The sequence below is a fragment of the Bufo bufo genome, chromosome 1 (genome assembly GCF_905171765.1).
Source record: "Bufo bufo chromosome 1, aBufBuf1.1, whole genome shotgun sequence".
Lineage (NCBI taxonomy): Eukaryota > Metazoa > Chordata > Amphibia > Anura > Bufonidae > Bufo > Bufo bufo.
In genome coordinates, this window is record NC_053389.1 from 29,823,069 (window position 1) to 29,849,523 (window position 26,455).

At 46.3% G+C, this 26,455-nt stretch overlaps 2 protein-coding genes and 1 pseudogene across 2 annotated transcripts in view; all 3 read left to right on the plus strand.

Moving 5' to 3' along the window:
* Positions 1–4,819, plus strand: part of LOC120992572 (lipolysis-stimulated lipoprotein receptor-like) — a 23,405-nt gene extending 18,586 nt beyond the window's left edge. Inside the window, 7 exon segments of the mRNA XM_040421623.1 lie at positions 945–1,022; positions 1,025–1,047; positions 1,049–1,091; positions 1,394–1,555; positions 2,432–2,488; positions 2,606–2,737; positions 4,451–4,819. Of these exon segments, the coding sequence (XP_040277557.1) occupies positions 945–1,022; positions 1,025–1,047; positions 1,049–1,091; positions 1,394–1,555; positions 2,432–2,488; positions 2,606–2,655 (413 nt within the window). The 3' untranslated portion in view covers positions 2,656–2,737; positions 4,451–4,819.
* On the plus strand, positions 4,355–18,047 carry LOC120977028 (annotated as a pseudogene).
* A 4,838-nt stretch (positions 18,048–22,885) lies between these two features.
* On the plus strand, positions 22,886–25,770 carry LOC120992586 (cytochrome c oxidase subunit NDUFA4-like). The gene is made up of 4 exons (XM_040421649.1): positions 22,886–23,043; positions 24,752–24,840; positions 25,282–25,342; positions 25,483–25,770. Exons 1-4 carry the CDS (start codon positions 23,002–23,004, stop codon positions 25,537–25,539), a joined length of 249 nt encoding a protein of 82 aa, XP_040277583.1. The 5' UTR covers positions 22,886–23,001; the 3' UTR covers positions 25,540–25,770.
* Positions 25,771–26,455: the final 685 nt, after the last annotated feature.

Here is a 26,455-nt window from a genome sequence, read left to right on the forward strand (position 1 = left end):
TGCTCTGCGACGGAGCAAAAAGATAGGACATGTCCTATTTTTTGCCTTATGTTGCGGACCCATTCAAGTCGTGGGTCTGATTCAGGAGCCGGTGCCCGAGCATTGTGGACTATTTGCGGTCCACAGCACGGCACAGGTGCCGTACATTCGTGTGAATGGGGCCTAATGAGCAGCAGCTCTTGTATGCAGTCTCATTAACACCATCTGTACTGTCCCTTCCTCTCCGTACTTCATGTCTCCTCATGAACTTCCATTCCTACAATATTCAGCTGAAGATCTTATCGCCGTATTCAGGATCATAATCCCTGACGAGCAGAGCAGAGAGGAGGATGAGGGCAGCTCTTTACCTCAGTGTTGTAAAGTTACCTTGTCCTGCTTGGGTGATCAGGACAGGTTTTGTGTGAACTATAGGACGGCGGCCATTTTATTTCTCCTAATCATTGCTCCCCAAACAAAACAAGTTCATTATAATTAATGAAAGTTATTTGGGAATATATTTATAATTAATATTTAAGTATTTCATTTCTTCATTCCCGTACAACCCCTTTTTAAAGGGGTTCTCCAGGCTTTTAATATTGATGCACTATCCTCAGGAAAGGTCATTCAATATCAGATCTGGCGGTGCAGCACGTGTGCACTGCGCAGCGCCGTCTCCTCGTACAGCTGAGTGTCGGACGCCTGAGGATAGGTCCATCAATTTAATAGCCCGGACAACCTCTTTAAACTTTATATAAAACCAGAAGAGCCCTGTGTCACCTCACAGAATAGCAGAGGAAGTGATGACCGGGAGCAGTGTCCATCCTGTTCACCTTCATCCCTTTATTGCTGCATTCTCTGGGAGCGTCCCGGGAGGCGATGCCCTGACTTCGCCTTCTCAGTAATGAGTCTCCTAACCTTTTCTCCTGCAGACAGTGAACGCTCGTTTCTCTGTTGTGTTTTTTCAGACTGGCTTTTCGTCATACTTGTCGTCCTCGCTGGATTTTTTCTCTTCCTCTTGATTGGAATCCTGCTGGTGCCATGCTGCCTCATACCTGCTGCTGTTACGTAACGCTGCCCGTGCTGCCCTGAGAAGTGCTGCTGCCCCAGAGCTTGTACGTTTCCAACCACTCCCTGCATGTTCATAGATAAATGTTGATTCTGCTGACTGCAGCAACCAACAGGGGGAGCTCACTGAATATGAATTTATAATGTAGTCCAGTGGGAGCTGTAGAAATCCACATGTAGTGAGCTCCCCCTAGTGGTGGCTGCAAGCAGGAAAAAAAAATCTATGTTCAGATTTTCATGGCTTGTCTACACTGACATGGACAGCCTGTCTATCCTGATTCTTCAGGATTAAATATATTGAGGGGTTCCTCACACATTGACTGATAACCAATCTCTCCTTTCCATATAGTGTACGAAGCCGGGAAAGCGGCCACCTCCGGAATACCCAGCATTTATGCCCCCAGCGTCTACGCTCCCTCGATGTACTCTCACCCAAGTCAGGCGAAGTTACCACCGCCAGGATCTGTGGTAAAGATGTACAACGGTTATGATTACGACGCCGCAAGCTCCGGTGAGGCAGCCGATTACAACCTGACCTAAACACATCGCATCGCTTTATGCTATAAATTGCCCAAATGAGGCCCGAGATGGACACAGAATGAAACGTCGCCCATTGTGTGTGCAGTTTTTTGTAATTTGTAGGGATACAAGGCCATATCTGTCCCCCTATTCATACAGCTTCAGTTCTAATGGCTGTGGGCCATCATGGGGTACACAGTATTGGGCTGACATTGATGTTTCTGTGCTAGGCCTAGAGCAGGGTCCCCTGGAAATGGAGGATGACACATGAATTTGCCAGTTGAATCCCTGTTTCAGGCACTGCTCCGACGAGCCCGGTTCTCGCCCTGTTTATACCAGAGGGTGTTCCTTCAAGTATTCTACATTATATTAGTACTTCTAAGACGTCTGCGGTGCAGGGAAGCGCTGACATGTGAGGGGGGCCTCCCTGCACGACGGGTAGTACAGGAACAGCACATGGAGTGTTCTGCCGGATTTCCCAGTCTTTTTGTGCCTTCACAATCAGCCGCATACACAAGACAAAGCTCTTAGGGCTGATGCACACGGCCATGGCCGTTTTTGCGGTCTGCAAATTGCATTCTGTATTTTGCAGAATGGTCGGCCCCTAATAGAACAGTCCTATCCTTATCCGTAATGCGGACAATGATAGAACACGTTCTATTTATTTTGCGGAACGTACATACGGAAACGGAATGCACACAGAGTCATTTAGTTTTTTGTGGCCTCATGGAAGTGAATGGTTTTGCATACTGGCCGCAAAAAAAACAAATGGACACTGGAAAAAAAAATACGTTCATCAGCATAATGTGGGGGAAACGTGACATCATGGGAGTCGTTGCATTGATTTTGCCTGTTCCTGTTTTCACAGTGGGTGGACACAGCTCTCAGGTTCCTCTTATTCGGGACCCCGATGCACCATTGTCTGGTAGGACTTTTTTCCCACTTCTGTTCGTGTCCTTTTTATGAGTTTCTTTCTAAATGTTATCACCACCTTATTATCCTGCACTCGCTGAGTTTATGTTCGGATTTGTCTTCTTTCCAGTTCATAGTGGCTACCCGCATACAAGCCTAACCAGCAGGACGATTCTATGAGGTCCTGTACTACATGGAGAAAGAACTGGCCAACTTTTGACCCAACCAGACCAGGACCACAAAACGGCAGATTTGAGAAATGGTAAGTAAGACATTGTGTATGGTGAGAATTTATTAGCTTATATTTTATTGTAGCAGTGACTTTCAGACAATCTCCGGCCTCTTCGTGCAGCGCACCGCTCATGTCTGATAGGTCCGACTATTAACCACTTCAGCCCCCTAGCTTAAATCCTAAAGGTGCTCTTTGGAATGTGGGGCCCCTTTGCCCACCTAGGCTGCAAAAAAGTGTCACACATGTGGTATTGCCGTACTCAGAGAAGTTGGGGAATGTGTTTTTGGGGTGCATTTTACATATACCCTTGCTGGGTGAGAGAAATATCTCGGCAAAAGACAACTTTCCCATTTTTTTATACAAAGTTTGGCATTTGAACCAAGATATTTATCTCACCCAGTATGGTATATGTAAAATGACACCCCAAAAACACATTGCCCAACTTCTCCTGAGTACGGCAATACCACATGTGTGACACTTTTTTGCAGCCTAGATGCGCAAAGGGGCCCACATTCCTTTTATGAGGGCATTTTAGACATTTGGATCCCAGACTTCTCTCACGCTTTTAGGCCCCTAGAATGCCAGGGCAGTATAAATACCCCGACATGTTGACCCCCATTTTGGAAAGAAGACACCCCAAGGTTATTCAATGAGGGGCATGGCGAGTTCATAGAAATTTTTTTTTTTTTGGCACAAGTTAGCGGAAATTTTTTTATTTTTTTTCTCACAAAGTCTCCCTTTCCGCTAACTTGGGACAAAATTTCAATCTTTCATGGACTCATATATGCCCCTCACGGAATACCTTGGGGGTGTCTTCTTTCCCGAAATGGGGTCACATGTGGGGTATTTATACTGCCCTGGCATTTTAGGGGCCCTAAAGCGTGAGAAGAAGTCTGGAATATAAATGTCTAAAAATATTTACGCATTTGGATTTCCGTAGGGGTATGGTGAGTTCATGTGAGATTTTATTTTTGACACAAGTTAGTGGAATATAGACTTTGTAAAAAAAAAAAAATAATTTCCGCTAACTTGGGCCCAAAAAATGTCTGAATGGAGCCTTACAGGGGGTGATCAGGGAGTCTATATGGGGTGATCACCCCCTGTAAGGCTCCATTCAGACGTCCGTATGATTTTTACGGATCCACTGATAGATGGATCGGATCCGCAAAACACATACGGACGTCTGAATGGAGCCTTACAGGGGGGTGATCAATGACGGGGGTGATCAGGGAGTCTATATGGGGTGATCAGGGGTTAATAAGGGGTTTAGTGGTGTTTGGTGCTACATATTACTGAGCTGCCTGTGTCCTCTGGTGGTCGATCCAAACAAAGGGACCACCAGAGGACCAGGTAGCAGGTATATTAGACGCTGTTAACAAAACAGCGTCTAATATACCTGTTAGGGGTTAAAAAAATCGCATCTCCCAGCCTGCCAGCGAACGATCGCCGCTGGCAGGCTGGAGATGCCACGGTCGCTTACCTTCCGATCCTGTGAACACGCGCGTTCACAGGAAATCTCGCGTCTCGCGAGATGACGCATATATGCGTGACCTCTGCGCAGGGCTGCCGCCTCCGGAACGCGATCCTGCTTTAGGCGGTCCGGAGGTGGTTAAAGGCAAATTGAAGTCAATGCATTTAATTTGAAAAATGAAGCAATTTTGGAGTAGGTGTTAATTGCAAATTTCCTACCGCTTCATTTCTACATTTCCTATGATTTCCATTAATGCCTTGTTTTCTCCAAAGCTTCTGCGATGAGTGAGGTCAGCTCGTTACACGAGGAAAGATCGCAGAAACAAACCTGCGCAGCGATTCTTGGTCGATTGAGGAATCCAAGCCATGACTCCTATCCAGGACATAGGAGTTTGATAGTCTCCATGAAAGCAACTACAGACGTCTTCCACGACACGGCCACATGATTACCATGATGACCGATTTTCCTTACGAGAGGAGAGCACGTGCTCTCTCTATGGATGACTTGGACACCTGGACAGAAGAGATCGGAACCGCGATCCTCCTAACAGCCGAAGCCGAGGAAGACATAACTCGGATGAGGACAACGCAGCAGAGGCTATGGCAGAGGCCGAGATGGCCGTTCCCCTGACCCTCGTGATGATTATTATGGAGGTAAAAGGAGCAGGAGCAGAGACGACCTTCGGGACTGACGACGCGCCCCCGGCCAGGAACCGGAGTATGGATGATCGATTCCTGGAAGACGCCCTGAGACGGAACAGCAGCAGAGAGCAGGCAGCCGGGATGGTTTAGATAGTGTCACCAATTCCTCTCGCTCAGAGGGCAAAACGAAACCGCCGCAATGATGCTGATGATGATTTTCCACCACCGCCTCCTCCATATACAGAAACCGAATCGGTGTCATCAAGAGGGAAGAAGCTGAGAAAAGGTGAGTGGAGTCGCATGCACAGAGATTGGATAGGGCCAACCGGTGCACTTCCAATATTTACTACTGTAGACCTGTATTTTACCTCCATTGCCTAATAGGGTAGAAATGACGGGTCCATAATAAAACCTGCTCCTCTCTAGTGGCGGTATGTAAATCGGAGCTGCTGTATTTAAAGGGGATGATCATGTACATTTAATGTACCCTGGCTGACGGGCAAAACTGGTGCCATTTTGGTTTAAACCCCTTAGTGACCACCAATATGTCTTTTATTACGGCAGCCACTAAGGGCCTTGGTCCTCCCATGAGAGCCACGCTCCTGCTGTAAACTGCCCGGACTGGTAGGCGCTCCGATCCGGGCCGTTTAACCTCTTACATGCCACAAGCTCAATTGTCTTCTATCGGCACCCTGCACATGAGACTGTGGGGTGCTGGGGCCTAGTGAATGCCCGAGGCCTGCCTCCAGTGTCTCACAGCAGGCTGCGCCTCTCTATACCGTTTTTTTCTTGAAAAAAAAGCTTTAAAATGGGAAAAAAAAATGTAAAGATAAAGTCTCCTCCACATATTTGGTATCGCCACATTCATAGCAACCTGCACTATGCAATTATCAATGTCACTTATCACGTACAGGGAAAGCTGTAAAAAAAAAAAAAAAAAAAAACGGAATTCCTGTTTTTGGCTTATTTGCCACCAAAGGGAATAAAATGCAATCAAAAAGTCGTCCCACAAAAACCAAGCCCTCACACAGCTCTGTAAAAAGAAACATTTAAAAAGTTATTGGTCGTTGGATGGCGGCGATGCAAAAAACTTTTTCTTTTTAAGAAAACTTTTTTTTTATTACAAAAGTAGTTAACAAATACATATTTTTATTTTACGTCTTTTTTTCGCTGCAATTACAACTGACCCAGAGAAGTTATCATTATTTATGGCCGAAAAATTTACGCAGCAAAATTTTATAACGTATAAACTCTGTGGCAGTATTGCTGTTTTTTTGTTCCCCCCCCCCCCCCTCCCGTAAGGAGTTAATAAAAGTTAATCGGTAAGTTATGTGCACTCCAAAATGGTGCCATTAAAAGCTACAACTTGTCCTGCAAAAAAACAAGCTCGCATACAGCAACATAGAAAATAATAAGTATAAAGTTATAGCATCTCGGAAGGAGACGACGTAAAAAATCGCTGGGTCAGTACGGCCCAAAACAGGCCGGTCACTATAGGTTAAGGCAGCCATGTTCAACCTGCGGCCCTCCAGCTGTTGTAAAACTACAACTCCCACAATGCCCTGCTGTAGGCTGATAGCTGTAGGCTGTTCGAGCATGCTGGGAATTGTAGTTTTGCAACAGCTGGAGGGCCGCAGGTTGAGAATGCCTGGGTTAAGTAAAAAATAAAATATATATTTAATTTTTTTTAAAAGCTATTGCATGCTAAGAATTATCTGCTGGCTGACGATCCCTTTCTCTACTTGGATTTTTCTAACACTGTTTTCCTTATTCTCTTTCCAGAGCGATGCTTGAGTCGGGACAGGTCCTCATAGTTTGAAGCTCCGATCTGAACGAGAACCAAAATCTCTTGTTTTTGATATATTCGTCCTGGGTCTTATGTGCCGACGCGAGGTTTTATGATGTGGATGGTTAGTTTGGGGTTTTTACAGTTTGTGTTTTTTAGTTTTTTATTATTCTTTTAATTTAATTTTGTTAATACAAAAGCAATAAGTTTTTACACTGTAATATAGAGAGTTTATTGTACGATTGTGCAGACATTTTATATAGAGGATGAATTGTGTAACTTGATAAACTGATGATCGCTCAGACTTTTTGGCCTTCTTTTAATTTTTTTTTTTTTGTACGATTCACTATCAGTTTGTAAATTTCATAATTGTTTTTGTTTTTAACCGAGAACAGTAGTAAGGGTGGGAATGGGAGTCCCCGGAGGCGCAGGAAAGGAGCCTGGGACCTTCAGCAGAGCTAAATAGTGGAAAGAACAGGGGCCCCGTTCAGGAGAGAGACTTGCATAGTGGAAGGGGGTCAGTTCCCACAGCAGCACAGAGCATATGAGGCTTATTTCTTCCATAATGTAAATGTCATACACATTTAATGCTCTTCTATTGTGTGTTTTTTGGATACTGGCTCTGGATGTAGCGGAGTAGAATTCATATGGTTTCCCATATTGTAACATCTGTTTATATAGAAGGCCTGATCCGATCAGTTGAGAGAAAATAGGAACGCTGCATTTTTATATTTCTTTTTTCCATAAGGTACAGGTTTGGCCTCTTGACACGTATGCAGACAGAAAATTCTCCTAAGGCCACCTGCACACGTTGCGGATTGTGCACGTTTTTTCGGAGCAGCGTAGGGAGATTTCACAAATCTCATCACACTTTTGCTTTTCGTTCCGTGCAGATCCGCAGCGTGTAATTCTTTGTTACAGTTCCTTAGTGCGGATTTCACCCTTTTTAATGCAAGAGATCTGCAGCAAAACCGCATCAAATCCGCACCAAAAAACTGCAGCTGGCACCATGTGCGGATAGCCTAGGGCTCGCGCTACAGTGACCCTTCAGACCTGTAAGTAATCTGAGCGCCGTTGTACAGAATTGACTGTATATTATGATTTGTATTGTAACTTCTCCTCCAGTCCGCTCCCCTCCACGTGTCGTCCACGGTCTTGTCACTGCTGGCCGTGGTGTGCTGTCATGGAGCCGCTTATCATTTTTGGAACATTTACACCTAACGAGCAAAATAACAAAAAACATTTCTGCTGTGAGCGATTTTGTAGGAAACGTAATAAAGTTTTGCATTTTTGTACTATTGTGTCTTGTGTCTTTTTTGCTATATTGTAATCCCATATTGCATAGGAAAAAATGTAATTTACTACAGTATAGTCATACATACAAGTAGTCTGTCACCAGCGACCTGTCCATCTGTCTGCACGGACACCTAGCTGTGGTTCACCTGAGTAAAAGGCTGTTTTTCTTTTGTTGATCTGAGACTCCATTCCGGAGTCGTCATCATACTTTCCTAGAAAAATGGTAAATGAGACGGTTCTGCTGGCTCGTCCACGCATTGCCCACAATTTAAGACCTGACATGAGCGGGGGAAAAATTCGCTATCTGCGCCTGAAATACGCCTAATTTAGGTGTATTTCAGATTACTAAATGACCCCCTATGTTTCTGAGCAAACAGATGCTACGGAGGTCACTGGTGACCTTTAAAGCGGAGGGCGGCTCAAATGATGTGAGTAACATAGTACATAAGCTGAAAAAAAGACATCCGTCCATCCAGTTCGGCCTGTTATCCTGCAAGTTGATCAGAGGAAGGCAAAAAAAAAACCTGAGGTAGAAGCCAATTTTCCCACTTTAGGGGAATAAAAAATTCCTTCCCGACTCCAATCAGAATAACTCCCTGGATCAACGACCCCTCTCTAGTAGCTATAGCCTGTAATATTATTACACTCCAGAAACACATCCAGGCCCCTCCTGAAATCCTTTATTGTACTCACCATCACCACCTCCTCAGGCAGAGAAGCTCCATAGTCTCACTGCTCTTACCGTAAAGAATCCTCTTCTATGTTTGTGTACAAACCTTATTTTCCTCCAGACGCAGAGGATGTCCCCTCGTCACAGTCCTGGGGATAAATAGATGATGGGATAGATCTCTGTACTGACCCCTGTTATAGTTATACATAATAATTAGATCTCCCCTCAGTCGTCTTTTTTTCTACGTGAATAACCCTAATTTTGATAATCTTTCAGGGTACTGTAGTTGCCCCATTCCAGTTATTACTTTAGTTGCCCTCCTCTGGACCCTCTCCAGCTCTGCTATGTCTGCCTTGTTTACAGGAGCCCAGAACTGTACACAGTCCTCCATGTGTGGTCTGACCAGTGATTGTGTAAAGTGGTAGGACTATGTTCTCATCACAGGCATCTATGCCCCTTCTGATGCAACCCATTATCTTATTGGCCTTGGCAGCAGCTGCCTGACACTGGTTTTTGCTGCTTAGTTTGCTGTTTATTAAATTCCTAGATCCTTTTCCATGTCAGTGTTACCCAGTGTTTTACCATTTAGTATGTACGGGTGACTTGCATTATTCCTTCCCATGTGCATAACCTTACATTTGTCAGTGTTAAACCTCATCTGCCACTTATCTGCCAAGCCTCCAATCTATCCAGATCCCTCTGTAGCAGTATACTGTTCTCTTCAGTGTTAATTACTTTACACAGTTTAGTGTCACCTGCGAAAATTGATATTTTACTGTGCAAGCCTTCTACAAGATCATTAATAAATATATTGAAGAGAATAGGGCCCAATACTGACCCCTGAGGTACCCCACTAGTGACAGTGACCCGATCTGAGTGTGTACCGTTAATAACCACCCTCTGTTTTCTATTATTGAGCCAGTTACTTACCCACATACAGACATTTTCTCCCAGTCCGAGCATTCTCATTTTATATACTAACCTTTTATGTGGTACAGTATCAAATGCTTTGGAGAAGTCCAGATATACGACATCCATTGATTCGCCGCTGTCAAGTCTAGAACTTACCTCCTCATAGAAACTGATTAAATTAGTTTGACATGACCGATCCCTCACGAAGCCATGCTGATATGGCGTTATTTGCTTATTTCCTTTGAGATGCTCTAAGATAGCATCTCTCAGAAAAACCTTCAAACAGTTTACCCACAACAGATGTTAAACTTACCGGCCTATAGTTTCCAGGCTCTGTTTTTGGACCCTTTTTTGAATATTGGCACCACATTTGCCATGCGCCAATCCTGTGGGACATTCCCTGTCAGTATAGAGTCCACAAATATCAGAAATAAGGGTCTGGCTATGACATTACTTAATTCCCTTAGGATACGGGGGTGTATGCAGTACAAGACAGCAGTCTAAAGAACCATTGAAGTTTATGGTGCTATTCACATAGCAGGTTTTTGGTTTTTTTAAACTGCCAGTGAACTGTGGGAGTTGGTGTAACTGTCGTTCTATTTTTATTTGTGTAATGTGTAGGGGCAGTGATACTAAGCATTTTTGTATATTCTTTAATTACTGAAACCATATATTTCTATTATAAAAACCTCTCTAAAGTGGCCCATTTTGAGCCTTAGCAGCGCTCCTCTGTCTTCTCTTTACATAACAGGGGAGACTTGCTAACACTGACTGTGAGAAGACAGAGGAGCGCTGCTAAGTCTCAAAATGGGCCACTTTAGAGAGGTTTTTATAATAGAAATATATGGTTTCAGTAATTAAAGTATATTACAAAAATGCTTAGTATCACTGCCCCTACACATTACACAAATAAAAATAGAACGACAGTTACACCTTAACCACCTCAGCCCCCATGGCTTAAACACCCTTAATGACCAGGCCACTTTTTACACTTCTGACCTACACTACTTTGGACCGTTTATTGCTCGGTCATGCAACTTACCACCCAAATGAATTTTACCTCCTTTTCTTCTCACTAATAGATCTTTCATTTGGTGGTATTTCATTGCTGCTGACATTTTTACTTTTTTTGTTATTAATCGAAATTTAGCGATTTTTTTTTTTTTTGCAAAAAAATTACATTTTTCACTTTCAGTTGTAAAATTTTGCAAAAAGAACGACATCCATATATACATTTTTCTCTAAATTTATTGTTCTACATGTCTTTGATAAAAAAAAAATGGTTTGGGTAAAAGTTATAGCTTTTACAAACTATGGTACAAAAATGTGAATTTCCGCTTTTTGAAGCAGCTCTGACTTTCTGAGCACCTGTCATGTTTCCTGAGGTTCTACAATGGCCAGACAGTACAAACACCCCACAAATAACCCCATTTCGGAAAGTAGACACCCTAAGGTATTCGCTGATGGGCATAGTGAGTTCATAGAATTTTTTTATTTTTTGTCACAAGTTAGCGGAAAATGATGATGATTTTTTTTTTTTTTTTTCTTACAAAGTCTCATATTCCACTAACTTTTGACAAAAAATAAAAACTTCCATGAACTCACTATGCCCATCACGAAATACCTGGGGGTGTCTTCTTTCCAAAATGGGGTCACTTGTGGGGTAGTTATACTGCCCTGGCATTCTAGGGGCCCTAATGTGTGGTAAGTAGTTTGAAATCAAAATCTGTAAAAATGGCCGGTGAAATCCGAAAGGTGCTCTTTGGAATGTGGGCCCCTTTGCCCACCTAGGCTGCAAAAAAGTGTCACACATGTGGTATCTCCGTACTCAGGAGAAGTTGGGAAATGTGTTTTGGGGTGTCATTTTACATATACCCATGCTGGGTGAGATAAATATCTTGGTCAAATGCCAACTTTGTTTAAAAAAATGGGAAAAGTTGTCTTTTGCCAAGATATTTCTCTCACCCAGCATGGGTATATGTAAAATGACACCCCAAAACACATTGCCCAACTTCTCCTGAGTACAGAGATACCACATGTGTGACACTTTTTTGCAGCCTAAGTGGGCAAAGGGGCCCACATTCCAAAGAGCACCTTTCGGATTTCACCGGCCATTTTTTACAGATTTTGATTTCAAACTACTTACCACACATTAGGGCCCCTAGAATGCCAGGGCAGTATAACTACCCCACAAGTGACCCCATTTTGGAAAGAAGACACCCCAAGGTATTTCGTGATGGGCATAGTGAGTTCATGGAAGTTTTTATTTTTTGTCATAAGTTAGTGGAATATGAGACTTTGTAAGAAAAAAAAAAACATCATTTTCCGCTAACTTGTGATAAAAAATTCTAGGAACTCGCCATGCCCCTCACGGAATACCTTGGGGTGTCTTCTTTCCAAAATGGGGTCACTTGTGGGGTAGTTATACTGCCCTGGCATTCTAGGGGCCCTAATGAGTGGTAAGTAGGTAAATGACCTGTGAAATCCGAAAGGTGCTCTTTGGAATGTGGGCCCCTTTGCCCACCTAGGCTGCAAAAAAGTGTCACACATGTGGTATCGCCGTATTCAGGAGAAGTTGGGCAATGTGTTTTGGGGTGTCTTTCTACATATACTCATGCTGGGTGAGAGAAATATCTCGGCAAAAGACAACTTTTCCCATTTTTTTTATACAAAGTTGGCATTTGACCAAGATATTTATCTCACCCAGCATGGGTATATGTAAAATGACACCCCAAAACACTTTGCCAACTTCTCCTGAGTACGGCGATAACACATGTGTGACACTTTTTTGCAGCCTAGATGCGCAAAGGGGCCCACATTCCTTTTATGAGGGCATTTTTAGACATTTGGATCCCAGACTTCTCACGCTTTAGGGCCCCTAAAATGCCAGGGCAGTATAAATACCCCACATGTGACCCCATTTTGGAAAGAAGACACCCCAAGGTATTCAATGAGGGGCATGGCGAGTTCATAGAAATAGATTTTTTTTGGCACAAGTTAGCGGAAATTGATATTTTATTTTTTTTTCTCACAAAGTCTCCTTTCCGCTAACTTGGGACAAAAATTTCAATCTTTCATGGACTCAATATGCCCCTCAGCGAATACCTTGGGGTGTCTTCTTTCCGAAATGGGGTCACATGTGGGGTATTTATACTGCCCTGGCATTCTAGGGGCCCTAAAGCGTGAGAAGAAGTCTGGAATATAAATGTCTAAAAATTTTTACGCATTTGGATTCCGTGAGGGGTATGGTGAGTTCATGTGAGATTTTATTTTTTGACACAAGTTAGTGGAATATGAGACTTTGTAAAAAAAAAAAAAAAAATTCCGCTAACTTGGGCCAAAAAAAATGTCTGAATGGAGCCTGACAGGGGGGTGATCAGGGAGTCTATATGGGGTGATCACCCCCCTGTCATTGATCACCCCCCCTGTAAGGCTCCATTCAGATGTCCGTATGTGTTTTGCGGATCCGATCCATGTATCAGTGGATCCGTAAAAATCATACGGACGTCTGAATGGAGCCTTACAGGGGGGTGATCAGGGAGTCTATATGGGGTGATCACCCCCCCTGTAAGGCTCCATTCAGACGTCTGTATGTGTTTTGTGGATCCGTAAAAAACATACGGACATCTGAATGCAGCCTTACAGGGGGGTGATCAGGGAGTCTATATGGGGTGATCACCCCCGTCATTGATCACCCCCCTGTAAGGCTCCATTCAGACGTCCGTATGTGTTTTGCGGATCCGATCCATGTATCTGTAAAACACATACGGACGTCTGAATGGAGCCTTACAGGGGGGTGATCAGGGAGTCTATATGGGGTGATCAGGGGTGAATAAGGGGTTAATAAGTGACGGGGGGGTGTAGTGTAGTGTAGTGTAGTGTAGTGTAGTGGTGCTTGGTGCAACATATTACAGAGCTGCCTGTGTCCTCTGGTGGTTGATCCAAACAAATGGGACCACCAGAGGACCAGGTAGCAGGTATATTAGACGCTGTTATCAAAACAGCGTCTAATATTCCTGTTAGGGGTTAAAAATATCACATCTCCAGCCTGCCAGCGAACGATCGCCGCTGGCAGGCTGGAGATCCACTCGCTTACCTTCCGATCCTGTGAACGCGCGCGTTCACAGGAAATCTCGCGTCTCGTGAGATGACGCATATATGCGTGACTGTGCGCAGGGCTGCCACCTCCGGAACGCGATCCTGCGTTAGACGGTCCGGAGGTGGTTAAAGGGATCCTGTCACCAGGATTTTGTGTATAGAGCTGAGGACATGGGTTGCTAGATGGCCGCTAGCACATCCGCAATACCCAGTCCCCATAGGTCTCTGCGCTTTTATTGTGATAAAAAAACGTTTTGATCAATATGCAAATGAACCTGATATGTGTCCTGTGTCCGGAGATGAGTCCAGCAGAAAGGAGCCCAGCACCGCCCCACGTCCTCCGAATCTCCTCCTTGCTGGCTGACGTCACAGAGCTGGAGTGCCTAAATCTCGCGATGTGCGAGCTAGCGCATGCGCAGTGTCGGCATCATGTTCATTCCCTGTGCTGGCATCAGCACAGGGAACGAACTACACATGCGCTAGCTCGCGCATCGCGAGATTTCAGCACTCCAGCTCTGTGAAGTCAGCCGGCAAGGAGGAGATTCGGAGGACGCGGGGCGGTGCTGGGCTCCTTTCTGCTGGACTCATCTCCGGACACAGGACACATATCAGGTTCATTTGCATATGGATCAAAACGTTTTTTTACAGAATAAAAGCACACAGAGCTATGGGGACTGGGTATTGCGGATGTGCTAGCGGCCACCTAGCAACCCATGTCCCCAGCTCTATACACAAAGCCACACTCCAACTTTTCTAAGCCACGCCTTTCCTCTAGTAACAGTGCTGAACAAGAAGAAAAAAAAGGGGGGGACCTGAAGATGAGCTGCCGGTGGGCCCTGAGCGCTTCTCTCACCCTCAGTCACAGAGACGATATGTCTGCCGGCTCTGAGAGAAGCCTCAGTCAGTCGGGCTGTGCCTGCAGATCACACTAAGACAGCAGCGTGAGGCCACAGAAAAGATGTACACTAGATCCTTACTTAAATATTGGAATATATAATGTCCCATGCTCTCCAGAAGACAGTATACCCAAATATGTATATTATAAGACCTTCCTTTGTATACTAGACAGTACTGTGTCCCAATAGCAATGTGAAGACTGGACCAGTGTCCACTGATACTAGTCTGCTGTGCCTGCAGAACACTAGTACCAACATATTGATAAATTAGGGAAGGCAGAGCATTAGACAAGTACCTGGGCTGTGCTGACCACACGCACGCACGCACGCACGCCTCTAGTGCAGTGTTTTCCCAACCAGTGTGCCTCCAGCTGTTGCAAAACTACAACTCCCAGCATGCTGGGAGTTGTAGTTTTGCAACAGCTGGAGGCACACTGGTTGGGAAACACTGCTCTAGTGCACAAGGAACTCTGGAAGAGGCTGGATGCTGAAGCTACCCAACTATATTGCTACACTGCACGCAGCTCCCATGCTCCGCTCCTACTCTCTGGTCCCGTCTTCTCCCCTACAGACAACGTCTGGACCATGATGTGACGTAATGCGTCTTCTCCCCTGCAGACAACGTCTGGACCATGATGTGACGTCATGCGCAAAGTGCACTGCGCAGATCTGGGGAGGCTTAAAGGGACCCTGTCTTGTAACCACTAAAGAGGAGGACTTCTGGTTGGCTGTCCTCTCCTTGCGCTGGACAGAGGACCAGGAATGTAAAAACCACCCTACTTTCACCACAGCGGTACAAGAACAGTTCACACTGTGCAGTTCCAGAAATACTGCCACCCTTTGCCCGAAAACCAATAATCATCCTTTTTTGCATGACAGTAATGAGAGATATGTGTGCAGGCAGCCTATCACACGCCTTACATACCCACCGAGCCAGCTCAGCTCACGTGACGTCCTTCATGAGCCACACACTGCCGACATCAAAAGTAGGTGTTAACCTGGCGCCCCTCACTCTTCCCTGCTGCTGTGCGCCGTGCCAATAGGCATGGGCAGCGGGGTTCTTAGCTGTGGTCTGCGCTACGGCCGCCTGCATTCCCATCCTGGTTCTGTGGGGAGCTTGCGCTCTGGCTCAGAGTTCCTTGAGTGCAAACAGGGTGTGAAGCCGGGAAACTCCTGAGCCTAGGGTCTGTTGGAGAGGCAACCGCAGGTGAAGACAATTCCACTTTACCCAGACTCTGCAGATAACCTTGTCATTGGGAGATGTTTGATTCATGGAGACAATGCTTCTGGATCTGGATCAGTTGGGAACTTCCTGTTACAAGGCCTAGTGAATCGTCATCAAATTCCTGTTCTAAAGTCTGCAGAGACCTCTGTAAAATTACAGGTGGGAGCTCTTCATACTGAAGAGATTTTGTGCCTGATTCCCCTGGGACTTCCGGTGCTCTGTGTCCATGAATCTGTTCTTGATTAGAGGTGAGGTGCTTCATTGGGGACAGACCTGCCTTAGGAGGTGTCTTTTCTCTGTACAGCTGGCTCGGTCACCTCAGGTATCGCCAAATCTCCAGGGTTTGCCCCCAGCTTATCATGCATACGAGGACGTCTTCGATAAAAAAGAGGCTGAGCTGTTACCTCCACACAGGCCGTATGATTGCTGTATTGACCTAGTTCCTGGTTCTTCACTTCCTCATGGTCGTATTTATCCTCTGTCGCCAGCAGAGACACAAGCCAGGCCCGAGTACATAAAAAAAAACCTTGATAGAGGATTTATCCTAAAATTATCTGAAAAAAGATGGTTCTCTCCGGCCATACATCAATTATAGGGGTCTCACTAAGATCACAGTTAAGAACAAATACCCCTTTCCCTTATTCCTGAGTTTGACCACCTCAGAGGAGTTAAAATCTTTTCCAAATTAGACCTATGTGGGGCCTACAACCTGATCATAATTTGCCAAGGGAATAAGTGAAAGACCACCTTCAACACCTGTGATGGTCACTATGAGCACCTAGTGATACTTTTTGGGCTAAGCAATACCCCTGCAGTCTTCTAGGAATTTGTTAATGATGTCTTTAGAGACTTGCTCTACTCCTGCGTTGTGGTCTACCTCGATGACATTCTTGTTTTGTCATCAGATTTGGTCTTCCACCGGGAAGAGGTCTGTCTGGTCTCGCAAGGATTAAAAGAGAATCGTCTGAATGCCAAATTTGAAAAATTTATTTTTGAACAGTCCTCGCTTCCATTCCTGGGGTACATAATATCTGATACTGGCCTGCAGATGGATCCTGAGAAGCTATGCGCGATTTTAGAGTGGCCTGCTGGTCTAAAGGCAATTCAACTTTTCCTGGGGTTCGCCAACTACTACTGACAGTTTGTGCCGCACATCTCTTCCTTGATCCGCAAGAGAGCGAATACCAAGATTTGGACAACTTAGGGTGAATCGGCCTTTCATGCCTTGAAGTCCTGATGCCAGTAAGCATTTTTTCTCGAGGTGGCTGCATCGTCTATTGGAGCTAGGGCGGTGCTTTCACAAAAAGGCTTCCTCATGTAAGATGACAACCTGTGGCTTCTTCTCCAGGGCCTTCTCTGCTCGTAAGCGCAACTACTCGATTGGGGACAGAGAGTTGTTGGCTATCAAGATGGCCCTGGAGGAATGGCGGTACCTTCTGGTACCGACCACAAGAATCTTACCTATCTGCAGTCTGCACAAAGACTTAATCCTCGTCAAGCCAGATGGTCCTTGTTCTTTGCCCTCTTTGATTTCATTCTTCACTTCTGTGCTGCAGATAAGAGCATCAAAGCAGATGCCCTTTCCAGCTCCTTTGATTCTACTGATCAGGTGGAGGAGCCTCAACACATCACTGATCCTGCAAAAATTTCTATCTGCCCTGACAAGTTATCTAACTTCTTGCACCAGTTAACCAACCTTCATCATGACGACCGGGCCGAACTGTTGCCTTGGGCTGAATTTTCCTATTACAACCAAGTCAATGAGACTTCCAAGAGGTCACAATTTTTTGTTGTTTATGGTCAGCAACCTAACATTCCACTCCCGGTGTCTTCTACTTCTGGTATCCCTGCAGCAGATGCGACTTCTAGGGATTTTTCCAAAATTTGGAAAGAGACCAAGGCAGCTCTGAAAGAGGCTTTTGTGCGCATGAAGGCGTCTGCTGATAAAAGAGGCAGAGGTTCTCCTCAGTTCATTCCTGGTGATAAAGTGTGGCTAGCCTCCAAGTATATCAAACTTAAAATACCCTCCTATAAATTGGGTCCGCGGTTCCGGTTCTTTTGAAGTCCTCGAGAGAATCAATTATGTATCCTACAAGCTTAATTTGACAGCCTCTATCCAGGTACCAAATTCTTTTTGCTGAAACCTGTCATCCTGAATTGCTTTTTTCAAGAAACCTGTCCCAACTCCTGTTCCGGTCATTGAGGACAATGTCTATGAGTTCAAAGGTATCCTCGGGATGAAGAAAGTCAAAGTAGGACCTTGCTTCTCGTGGACTGGAAGGGATTTGGTACTGAGGAAAGATCTTGGGAGCCAAGAGAAAACATCAGTGCCACTCTTCTTTTGAATTTTTTTTTTTATATTGGGTCAGGCCAAAGGAGAAGGTAACCTGGTGCCCCATGTCTGTGATTCTGCCCCCACATGCAGGTAAGGGTGCCGGGCTCCCTCACATTTCCCCGCTGCTGCATGCTGTGCTGACAGGCAACGGTTCTTAGCTGTGGTCTGCTCTCCTGCCGCCAGCATCCCGTCCTGGTTCTGCATGGAGCTTGCGCTCCAGCTCAGAGTTCCTTGTGTGCATATAGGGTGTGTGCAGATGTGTCTCTCCTCCTTATGTGAGGCAGCATGCGCACGTCTCCTATCTTCCCCAGCCTATGGCTGGTCTGCAGAATGTATTTAAAGGCGCCTCCTTCTATAGGAAGACACCTAAGCAACTTTGTCACTAGCTTGTCTAGCCCTTTAGTGTGATTCTGCTTTACTGGGTCCCGGACCCTGCTTCTTGTTTAAACCATTTGTTTGCCTATTTGCTGCCTGCCCCTGACCTAGAACTATGTTCACAGACTTTGCCTCATTGCTGCCTGCCTTGACCTCACCCTTCGTACCCTGACTACGCTTCCGCCTGATCAGCCTCTGGCCTCCCAGAACCCTCTGAGTGTACTGTACCACCTGGAGGTCAGTCCAGTGGGTCCACACCCAGGTCCCAGTTCCATTGTGTCCCAACCCCCCTGAGAGGTGGCACCTGGTACACCCCTCAGGAAAGTCTATCTTCACCATAAGAGGTATTGTGAAGAATGAGGGATGTACTTAGACATTGCCCTCTGAGGTAGTTGGTCTCGTGGGACAGCAGGATTTTTCTGCAATTTTATGTTTTTAGTGATTTTTTTTTTGGTATTTTTTTGTTTTATTTTGCAATAAAATCACCAGCTCCAGATGTTAGCTGAATTTCTATGGGAAATATGAAACGCAAGACACACAAGCGTGTTTGGCTACTGGCAGCTTTGTTAACTAGGTGGGTTTGGGGGTCATGTCAGCAGCATGTTGAAGCTTTTGGTGTGTGGTTCACAAAGTTGTTTAGAAAAAATGCAACTGAAAAAAAGCCATTAAAAACGCATGCGGTATGGAAAAAAACGCAAACCAGACCAAATCTGTGTGTGTAGCAACGGAGACAAGTCCTGGGGTCAGGGGCTGTCTACCCAACTTGGGCCCCCCCCCTCCATTTTAGTTAGTTTTTATTTGTATGAAGAGGCTGCGGTGCTTCATGAGCGCCACAGTCTCTTCCTAGGCCATATGACATCTTCAGACTAAAAAAAATACCCCAAATTGGGTCCTAAACTGAAAAATTTGGTCGCCAAATTTAAAATACATATAATTATAATAAAAAGACATGGAGGAGAATACAGCACCACATACCTCTTACATCCAGTGACATCTCCTGTCATGTAGACCTTCTCTTTCCTCTTCTCCTCCGTTTGACCCAGACCGCCATGGCAAATTCTTTCAGCCACATCTCGTCTCTACAGTTTGTAACACAGACATGTTAGATTTCTCAATTTTTCCATCAACCTCCTCATCCTGGTGTCCCCACAGCGTCATCCTGCCACCCCCAATACTGTGCCCGTTGTGCCCCCCAATGCCCCAGGTACTATACTGCTGAAAAAATAGTGACCCTAATAGACATAATTAGAGTCATTTATCAAACTGGTGTAAAGTAGAACTGGATTTCCAAAAGAGCTGTCAAATATGAAAGGTGGAATCTGATGTCCCCTAGAGTTCCCCAAGTAATAATACCACCCTCTATTGTGTTCCAGGCAATAATCCCTGTATAGTGTCCCCAAAAATAATAGAATTGCCCCTACAGTGCCTCCCCAATAGCAACACCCCCATATAGTAATTTCCACCACAATGCCCCATATAGTAATCCCCCCATAGTAATTTGCCCCCACACAGTAATTTCCCCCAAACTGCCCCCATATAGTAGTTTGCCCCCACACAGTAATTTGCCCCACACTGCCCCCACATAGTAATTTCCACCACACTGTCCCCACATAGTAATTTCCACCACACTGCCCCCACATAGCAATTTCCCCACACAATAGTTTCCGCCACATAGTAATTTGCCCCCATATAGTAATTTGTCCCCACATAGCAATTTCCCCACACTGTCCCCACATGGAAATTACCCCACACTGCCCCACATAGCAATTACCCCACACTGCCCCATATAGTAATTTTCCCCCACACTGCCCCATATAGTAATTTGCCCTCAGGCCCCATCCCCCCACATAATATTCCCTCCCATAATAATTTGGCCCCACAGCCCCCACATTCTCCCCCCCCCCATGTACTCTATGTCTCTTAATATGTCCTACTGTTTGTCCCCCACCCCCCACATGTCCCCCAAAGTAGGCACATAAAATAAAAAAATAAAAATGAAAAGCTAAATACTCACCTATGTCCAGGGCCAGGCGCTTGCTCGCAGAGGAAGGCGGGATGAGGCAGTGCTGCGTCCCGGCACAGGCGCGCAATGACGTCATCACGCACGCCTGCGCCGGGATTTCACTACTTAAGCCTATGGCGGTGATTGGCGACGGGACAGGGAGCTATGCTCTCCCGTGCCCCGCCGCAGTATGTGGGCGTTCGGGTCGGCGTTGGGCCCCCCAGCGGTGCTGGGACCGGCGCTGCCGACCCGAACGTCCCTATTGTAATCCGCCACTGCCTGGGGTTGTGACCTTTCTCTGAAGCAAAGTCTAGATATAGGGGTTAGACTACTTTCACACTAGCGTCTACATTTTCCGCTATTGAGATCCGTCATAGGGTCTCAATATTGGAGAAAAACGCTTCTGTTCTGGTCCCATTTATTGTCAATGGGGACAAAACGTAACTGAACAGAACGGAGCGCTCCAAAATGTATTCCGCTCCCATACTGGAGAGCAACATGCTGCGGTTTTCTTTCTGTCATGGGATGCGGAGCAAAACGGATCCGTCATGACCAACAATGCAAGTCAATGGGGACAGATCCGTTTTCTCAGAACAATAGAAAACTGATCCGTCCCCCATTGACTTTCAATGGAGTTTATGACGGATCCGTCTTGGGTATGTTAAAGATAATACAACCCGATCCGTTCATAACGGATGCAGACGGTTGTATTATCAGTAACGGAAGCGATTTTGCTGAACCCTGCCGGATCAGGCAAAAACCCAAGTGTGAAAGTAGCCTTAAAGAAGTCTCAAACTTGGCTGAATATTTGGGCAGAAAACATTGGCGTTGGCGGGCCGCGTTCATTTCAAATATGATACAATGTCAGTTCACAGGCTCCCGTCCTCCCCGTTCAGCCTCATTGGCCGCATGTCGCTAAGGGTACTTTCACACTTGTGTTATAGTTTTTACCGGCAGTCTAGGGTTGGATGATATCAAACCTATTTCCACAATAAGGATGTTAAGGTGAGCCGCAGGTAGGTGCCTCGGGGGCCACGTGTTTGAGACCCCTGGGTTAAAGGGTGCACCCCCAGGGAATCCCTTTGGAATGCAGCCGCACATGGCGGGTCAACTGCGGATTTTCCACAGCAAAACATCTGACTGAAATGCGTTCTGTGGATAAATATTGCGGATTTGGCAGAAAGCGCAGCATGAATTGTCACGCTGCAGATGTAAAACCGTGACGAGCGCGGCCCACAGATTACACTCCATCGAATGGGGCTAAATCGTAGGCAGATCCGCCACATACAATCTGGAAAGCCAAAGCAGTAATCGGAGAGGCCGCGGATTCTGCTGAAAATAAAGGGGGTCATTTATCAAACTGGTGTAAAGTAGAACTGGCTTAGTTGAGAATATCAACCAATCAGATTCCACCTTTCATTTTACAAAGGCGCTGTGAAAAATGAAAGGTGGAATCTGATTGGTTGCTATGGGCGACTAAGCCAGTTGTTTTTTTTCTGTCATTTGAACATAAACAAAATGAAGGGTACTTTCACACTTGCGTCGCTGGATTCCGGCAGTCAGTTCCGTCGCCAGAACTGCCTGCCGGATCCGGAAATCTGTATGCCAACGGATACCATTTGTAGACGGATCCGGACGCGGATCCATCTCACAAATGTATTGCAATACCGGATCAGTCTCTCCGGTTGTCATCTGGAAAAATGGATCCGGTATTTATCTTTTTTACATTTTTAAAGGTCTGCGCATGCGCAGACTGCAAAACTAGATCCGTTTTTCCGGATCCGGCATGTGTTCCAAAAAACCGTACAGTGACTGAACTGAAGACATCCTGACGCATCCTGAACGGATTGCTCTCCATTCAGAATGCATTAGGATAAAGCTGATCAGTTTTTTCCCCAGTATTGAGCCCCTAGGACGGATCTAAATACCGGAAAAGAAAAACGCTGGTGTGAAAATACCCGAACAGGGAAACAAAGGCAGTGGCACATGAGGGACACTAACGGTGCCCGCCCCGCCCCATTGATTACAGCATTCTGTGCACGCAGCGATATTTTTGCATTTTTCCCACAATTATAATGCAGGCCTGACTCCAGCCTGATCCCGTGTACATTTGGCGGGACACATAGGGGGCGCTGCAGTTAACACTTTCCAAAGCAAATTTCACAAACTCTGAGGGACAGGTGTGTAGCGCGCCCTCTAGTGGTAGGCAGCGCGCGTCACCTTACACGGTGATTGACAGCGCGGGACGTCACGTGGTATGGCGCTTGCCGGCATGGCGCGCCTGCGCAGTGTCGCTTCACCTTATCCTATAGATTTATTTTTAATTAAAAAAAATTATAACTTGCTTTGTGCGGTCCATAATATGTGTAATAAGACGCGTGCGGAAGAACTTCTCCTCATGTTGCGTGTCGGAACGTTCAGGCGTCGTCTGGGGCAGCCCCCCTCATGTTCCGGAACGCTCGGGGCGTTCTGTACGGGCAGCCCCGCTCAAGGCCCTCCTCGTGACGTAAGAGGGGTCCTCGCCGTGTTCTTGTGACATTGTATCGCAGTGAAGGAATCTGTGCGCAGTGAACAGACCGCCGCCATCATGTTCCGCACTATGCTCACCCACGCCCGGAAACACCCCAGTGTGAGTACCCGGAGCGGCCATGTGCAGCCCTCCGATTACTGTGCTACTAGGGGTACAGCCGGTGTTACAGGGCTGCCGGAGATTATAACTTAGACTTTCCCTTTAAGAGGTGCCCCTGTGTTCACTTAAAAGGATTAGTAGTTTCCCCACTGGCTGCAGAGGCAGTGATCAGGGCATGCTAGGGTTTGTAGTCCCCCCCCATCAGCTGTAGAGGCTGTGTTCAGAGCATGCTGGGGTTTGTAGTCCCCCCCCCCCCCCCCCCATCAGCTGTGGTGGCTGTGTTCAGAACATGCTGGGGTTTGTAGTCCCCCATCAGCTGTGGAGGCTGTGTTCAGTGCATGCTGGGGTTTGTAGTCCCCCCATCAGCTGTGGAGGCTGTGTTCAGAGCATGCTGGGATTTATAGTCCCCCATCAGCTTAGAGGCTGTGTTCAGTGCATGCTGGGATTTGTAGTCCCCTCCCCATGTTCTCCTGACCAGTGGGGGTCAGGGCGGTCACACACTTATCTCCTGCGCTGTTGCTGTTTGTTTGCTGTGTCCTGGGTGACTACTTCCTGTCTCCTTCATGTCACCTGGAGGGATGTGTCGTCCTGCACGTAGCAGTGGAGCGGCTGGTCCTGGGGAGAAACTACAAGTCCCAGCATGCTCAGACAGCTGTAAACCTTTGAAGCATGCTGGGATTAGTAGTCTCATCAGCTGTAGAGGCTGTGTTCAGTGCATGCTGGGATTTGTAGTCTCCCCATCAGCTGTAGAGGCTGTGTTCCTGTCAGTATGCCAGTGTCCGTGTTTCTGATTCCTCCTCGTCCACCTCTTTGTCAAGGTCAGGCCCCGTAGTCTGTAGGTGACTGGCGCCTCCTTGTACCTTAGAGATATAACACAGGCACATCCTAAAGGGCTGTTAACCCTAAACTTATAATAGCACTGGAGCCTTGTACCAGGCGTGGCTGATATCGCTCCTATGGAAGTAAATGTCTCTGGGGGTCCCCCAAACTGGAGATATTGGGGGGCAGCTGAAGTATTAAAGGGTTTCTACCACCACATTTTGACCTATTTAGCTGTCAGACACCAGCGACCTGCTAGTGTCTGCTGTACCTAACCATGCTATTGTAATCCCTTTCTCTGCAGCGGTTACCCTAAAAAATGTAGTTTTATTGGTATGCAAATGAGCCTCTAGGTGCTATGGGGGCGTCTTTTCAGCACCTAGAGGCTCCGTCCACTCACCATTTCTGCCGCCCAGCCCGCTACTCTGCTCTAGATTGACAGCCTACTCGCGCCTGCGCCGTGTGCTTCTGTATTCGGCACAGGGAGCAGTCCAACTGTCACTGCGCCTGCGCCGAATACAGAAGCACACGGCGCAGGCGCGAGTAGGCTGTCAATCTAGAGCAGAGTAGCGGGCTGGAGCGCGCTGGGCGGCAGAAATGGTGAGTGGACGGAGCCTCTAGGTGCTGAAAAGACGCCCCCATAGCACCTAGAGGCTCATTAGCATAGCAGTACAACTACGTTTTTTAGGGTAACAGCTGCAGAGAAAGGGATTACGATAGCATGGGTAGGTACAGCAGACACTAGCAGATCGCTGGTGTCTGACAGCTAATTAGGTCAAAATGGGGTGGTAGAAACCCTTTAAAGGGATGGTGACCTTGCTTCCTGTGTAATGACTTCTGTCCTTGGCTTGCAGCGAGAGGTTAATGGGATTGTTGTTGTCTTTTTCAGTTGATCCCCCTGTTCTTGTTTGTTGGGTGCGGTGGCGTTGGTTCAATCCTCTATGCTTTAAGGGTGACGATGACCAGTCCTGAAGTGGCGTAAGTTGAATCTCCAATAAATTTTATATATAATTTTTTATTTATTTCTTCCTATCCCTTTTAGTTATTATATAACTTTAATCAGTCGTTAAAGGGGTTGTCTGGTTTCAGGAGAAAACCAGACAACCCTCAGGGTCAGCCTGCGATAAAGACTGGGTAAGTACTTACCTGACAGATCCTGCGCCACCGCGGTGGTGACATCATATTGGTAACGTCACTGGCCTCAGTGGTGCACCGGTCACATGTTGTCGCGGAGCGGAGTCTCAGGTAAGTACTCGCCCAGTCTTTATAACGGGCTGATCCCGAGGGTTATCTAGGACAACCCATCGGACTGTCATGGCGGCATACAGATGGCCCCTCAGTCTTGTACTGTTGTTAACCTTATTACTGTAATTATTAAATGCAGAATTTTATTACATTTTTTTATTGTTTTTGTTAAAGCTGGGACAAGAAAAACAACCCTGACCCCTGGAACAAGAACAGCCCCAACTACCAGTACAAGGTATGGTTTAGCATGCTGGGAGTTGTAGTTTTGCAGCACCTGTGTGTGAGATGACGTCCTGAACGTACCCTTTAAATCGTCGTCTCTCCACCCCCATCACTCGGCACATTTCCCATTAACCGTTTGTTGTCTTCCTGCAGTTTTACAACGAGACAATCGACTACAAGAAGCTGAAGAAGGAAGGACCTGACTTCTAAGATGTGTCCCCCCCGCTGCTGCTGCTGCCGCCGTCCTCTCCAGGAATGTCCATTCCCTCTATTTAATCAGATCAGGCTGATAATTCGTTTGCTCGGCTCGTTCTGTCTTGGTTTAATGTGTTTAGCTGATCTTAACACGATTAGCGCAGTCTTCAGCGGCGTCTGCTCGGGATGAGGTGACGCCCGCTCCGCTCTCTGCCAGACTTGTGAAATACATTGATTCCTACGTGTGCCCGCGTCCGCTGTGGGTTTGTCTGAGTGAAGGTTGATGCCCCTACTGCTTGCAATTTAGAGGGGGAATGACATAAAGATCTGCTGTGGGAGTCTGAGGCTTGGATTGCTGCTGCTAATCAGAGGATGAGGCCCATTACATGGCTGCAGTGTGTGAACAGAGCCTAAGGGCTCATGCATACGACCGCTGTTTTGTGGTCTTTTTTTTCACGGATCCGTTCAGTATCTGGGGGGGGGGGGGTTCTTTTTTTGAGTCCACATCCCTTCCGTTATGCCACAAAACTTACCGGTATTGTTTCCGTATGTGTTCTGTTTTTTGCGGATCGTATACGGCCAAAAAAAAGCGCATGACTATTGTGGGCCTGGCCTAAGGATCTGCGAAAAACGGATGAAATACGTTGGCATTCTGTTTTTTTTTTTTTTGGTTTTTTTTTGTGGACCCATTGAGCCTAATGGAGCCACGGATCGGGAGTTGCGGACAATAATAGGACATGCACTACTTTTTTGTGGAAAGGACATATGGAAACAGAACGCACGCGGAATGGTTTCAGTTTTTTTTGCGGACCCATTGAAGTGAAAAAACGGAACGGACACAAAGAAAATGCGTTCGTGTGCATGAGCCCTAACTCTGTACCCCAGTAATGTCTATGGCTTACTGCTGGGGATGGAAAAAACCTCCGGTACT

What these genes read in the sequence shown, in the direction of transcription:
- LOC120992586 (XM_040421649.1), top strand. Translation starts at nt 23,002, where the DNA reads ATGTTCCGCACTATGCTCACCCACGCCCGGAAACACCCCAGT. An exon ending in ACGCCCGGAAACACCCCAGT is followed by an intron (nt 23,044 to 24,751) that starts GTGAGTACCCGG and finishes TGTCTTTTTCAG; the next exon opens with TTGATCCCCCTGTTCTTGTT. An exon ending in ATGACCAGTCCTGAAGTGGC is followed by an intron (nt 24,841 to 25,281) that starts GTAAGTTGAATC and finishes TTTTTGTTAAAG; the next exon opens with CTGGGACAAGAAAAACAACC.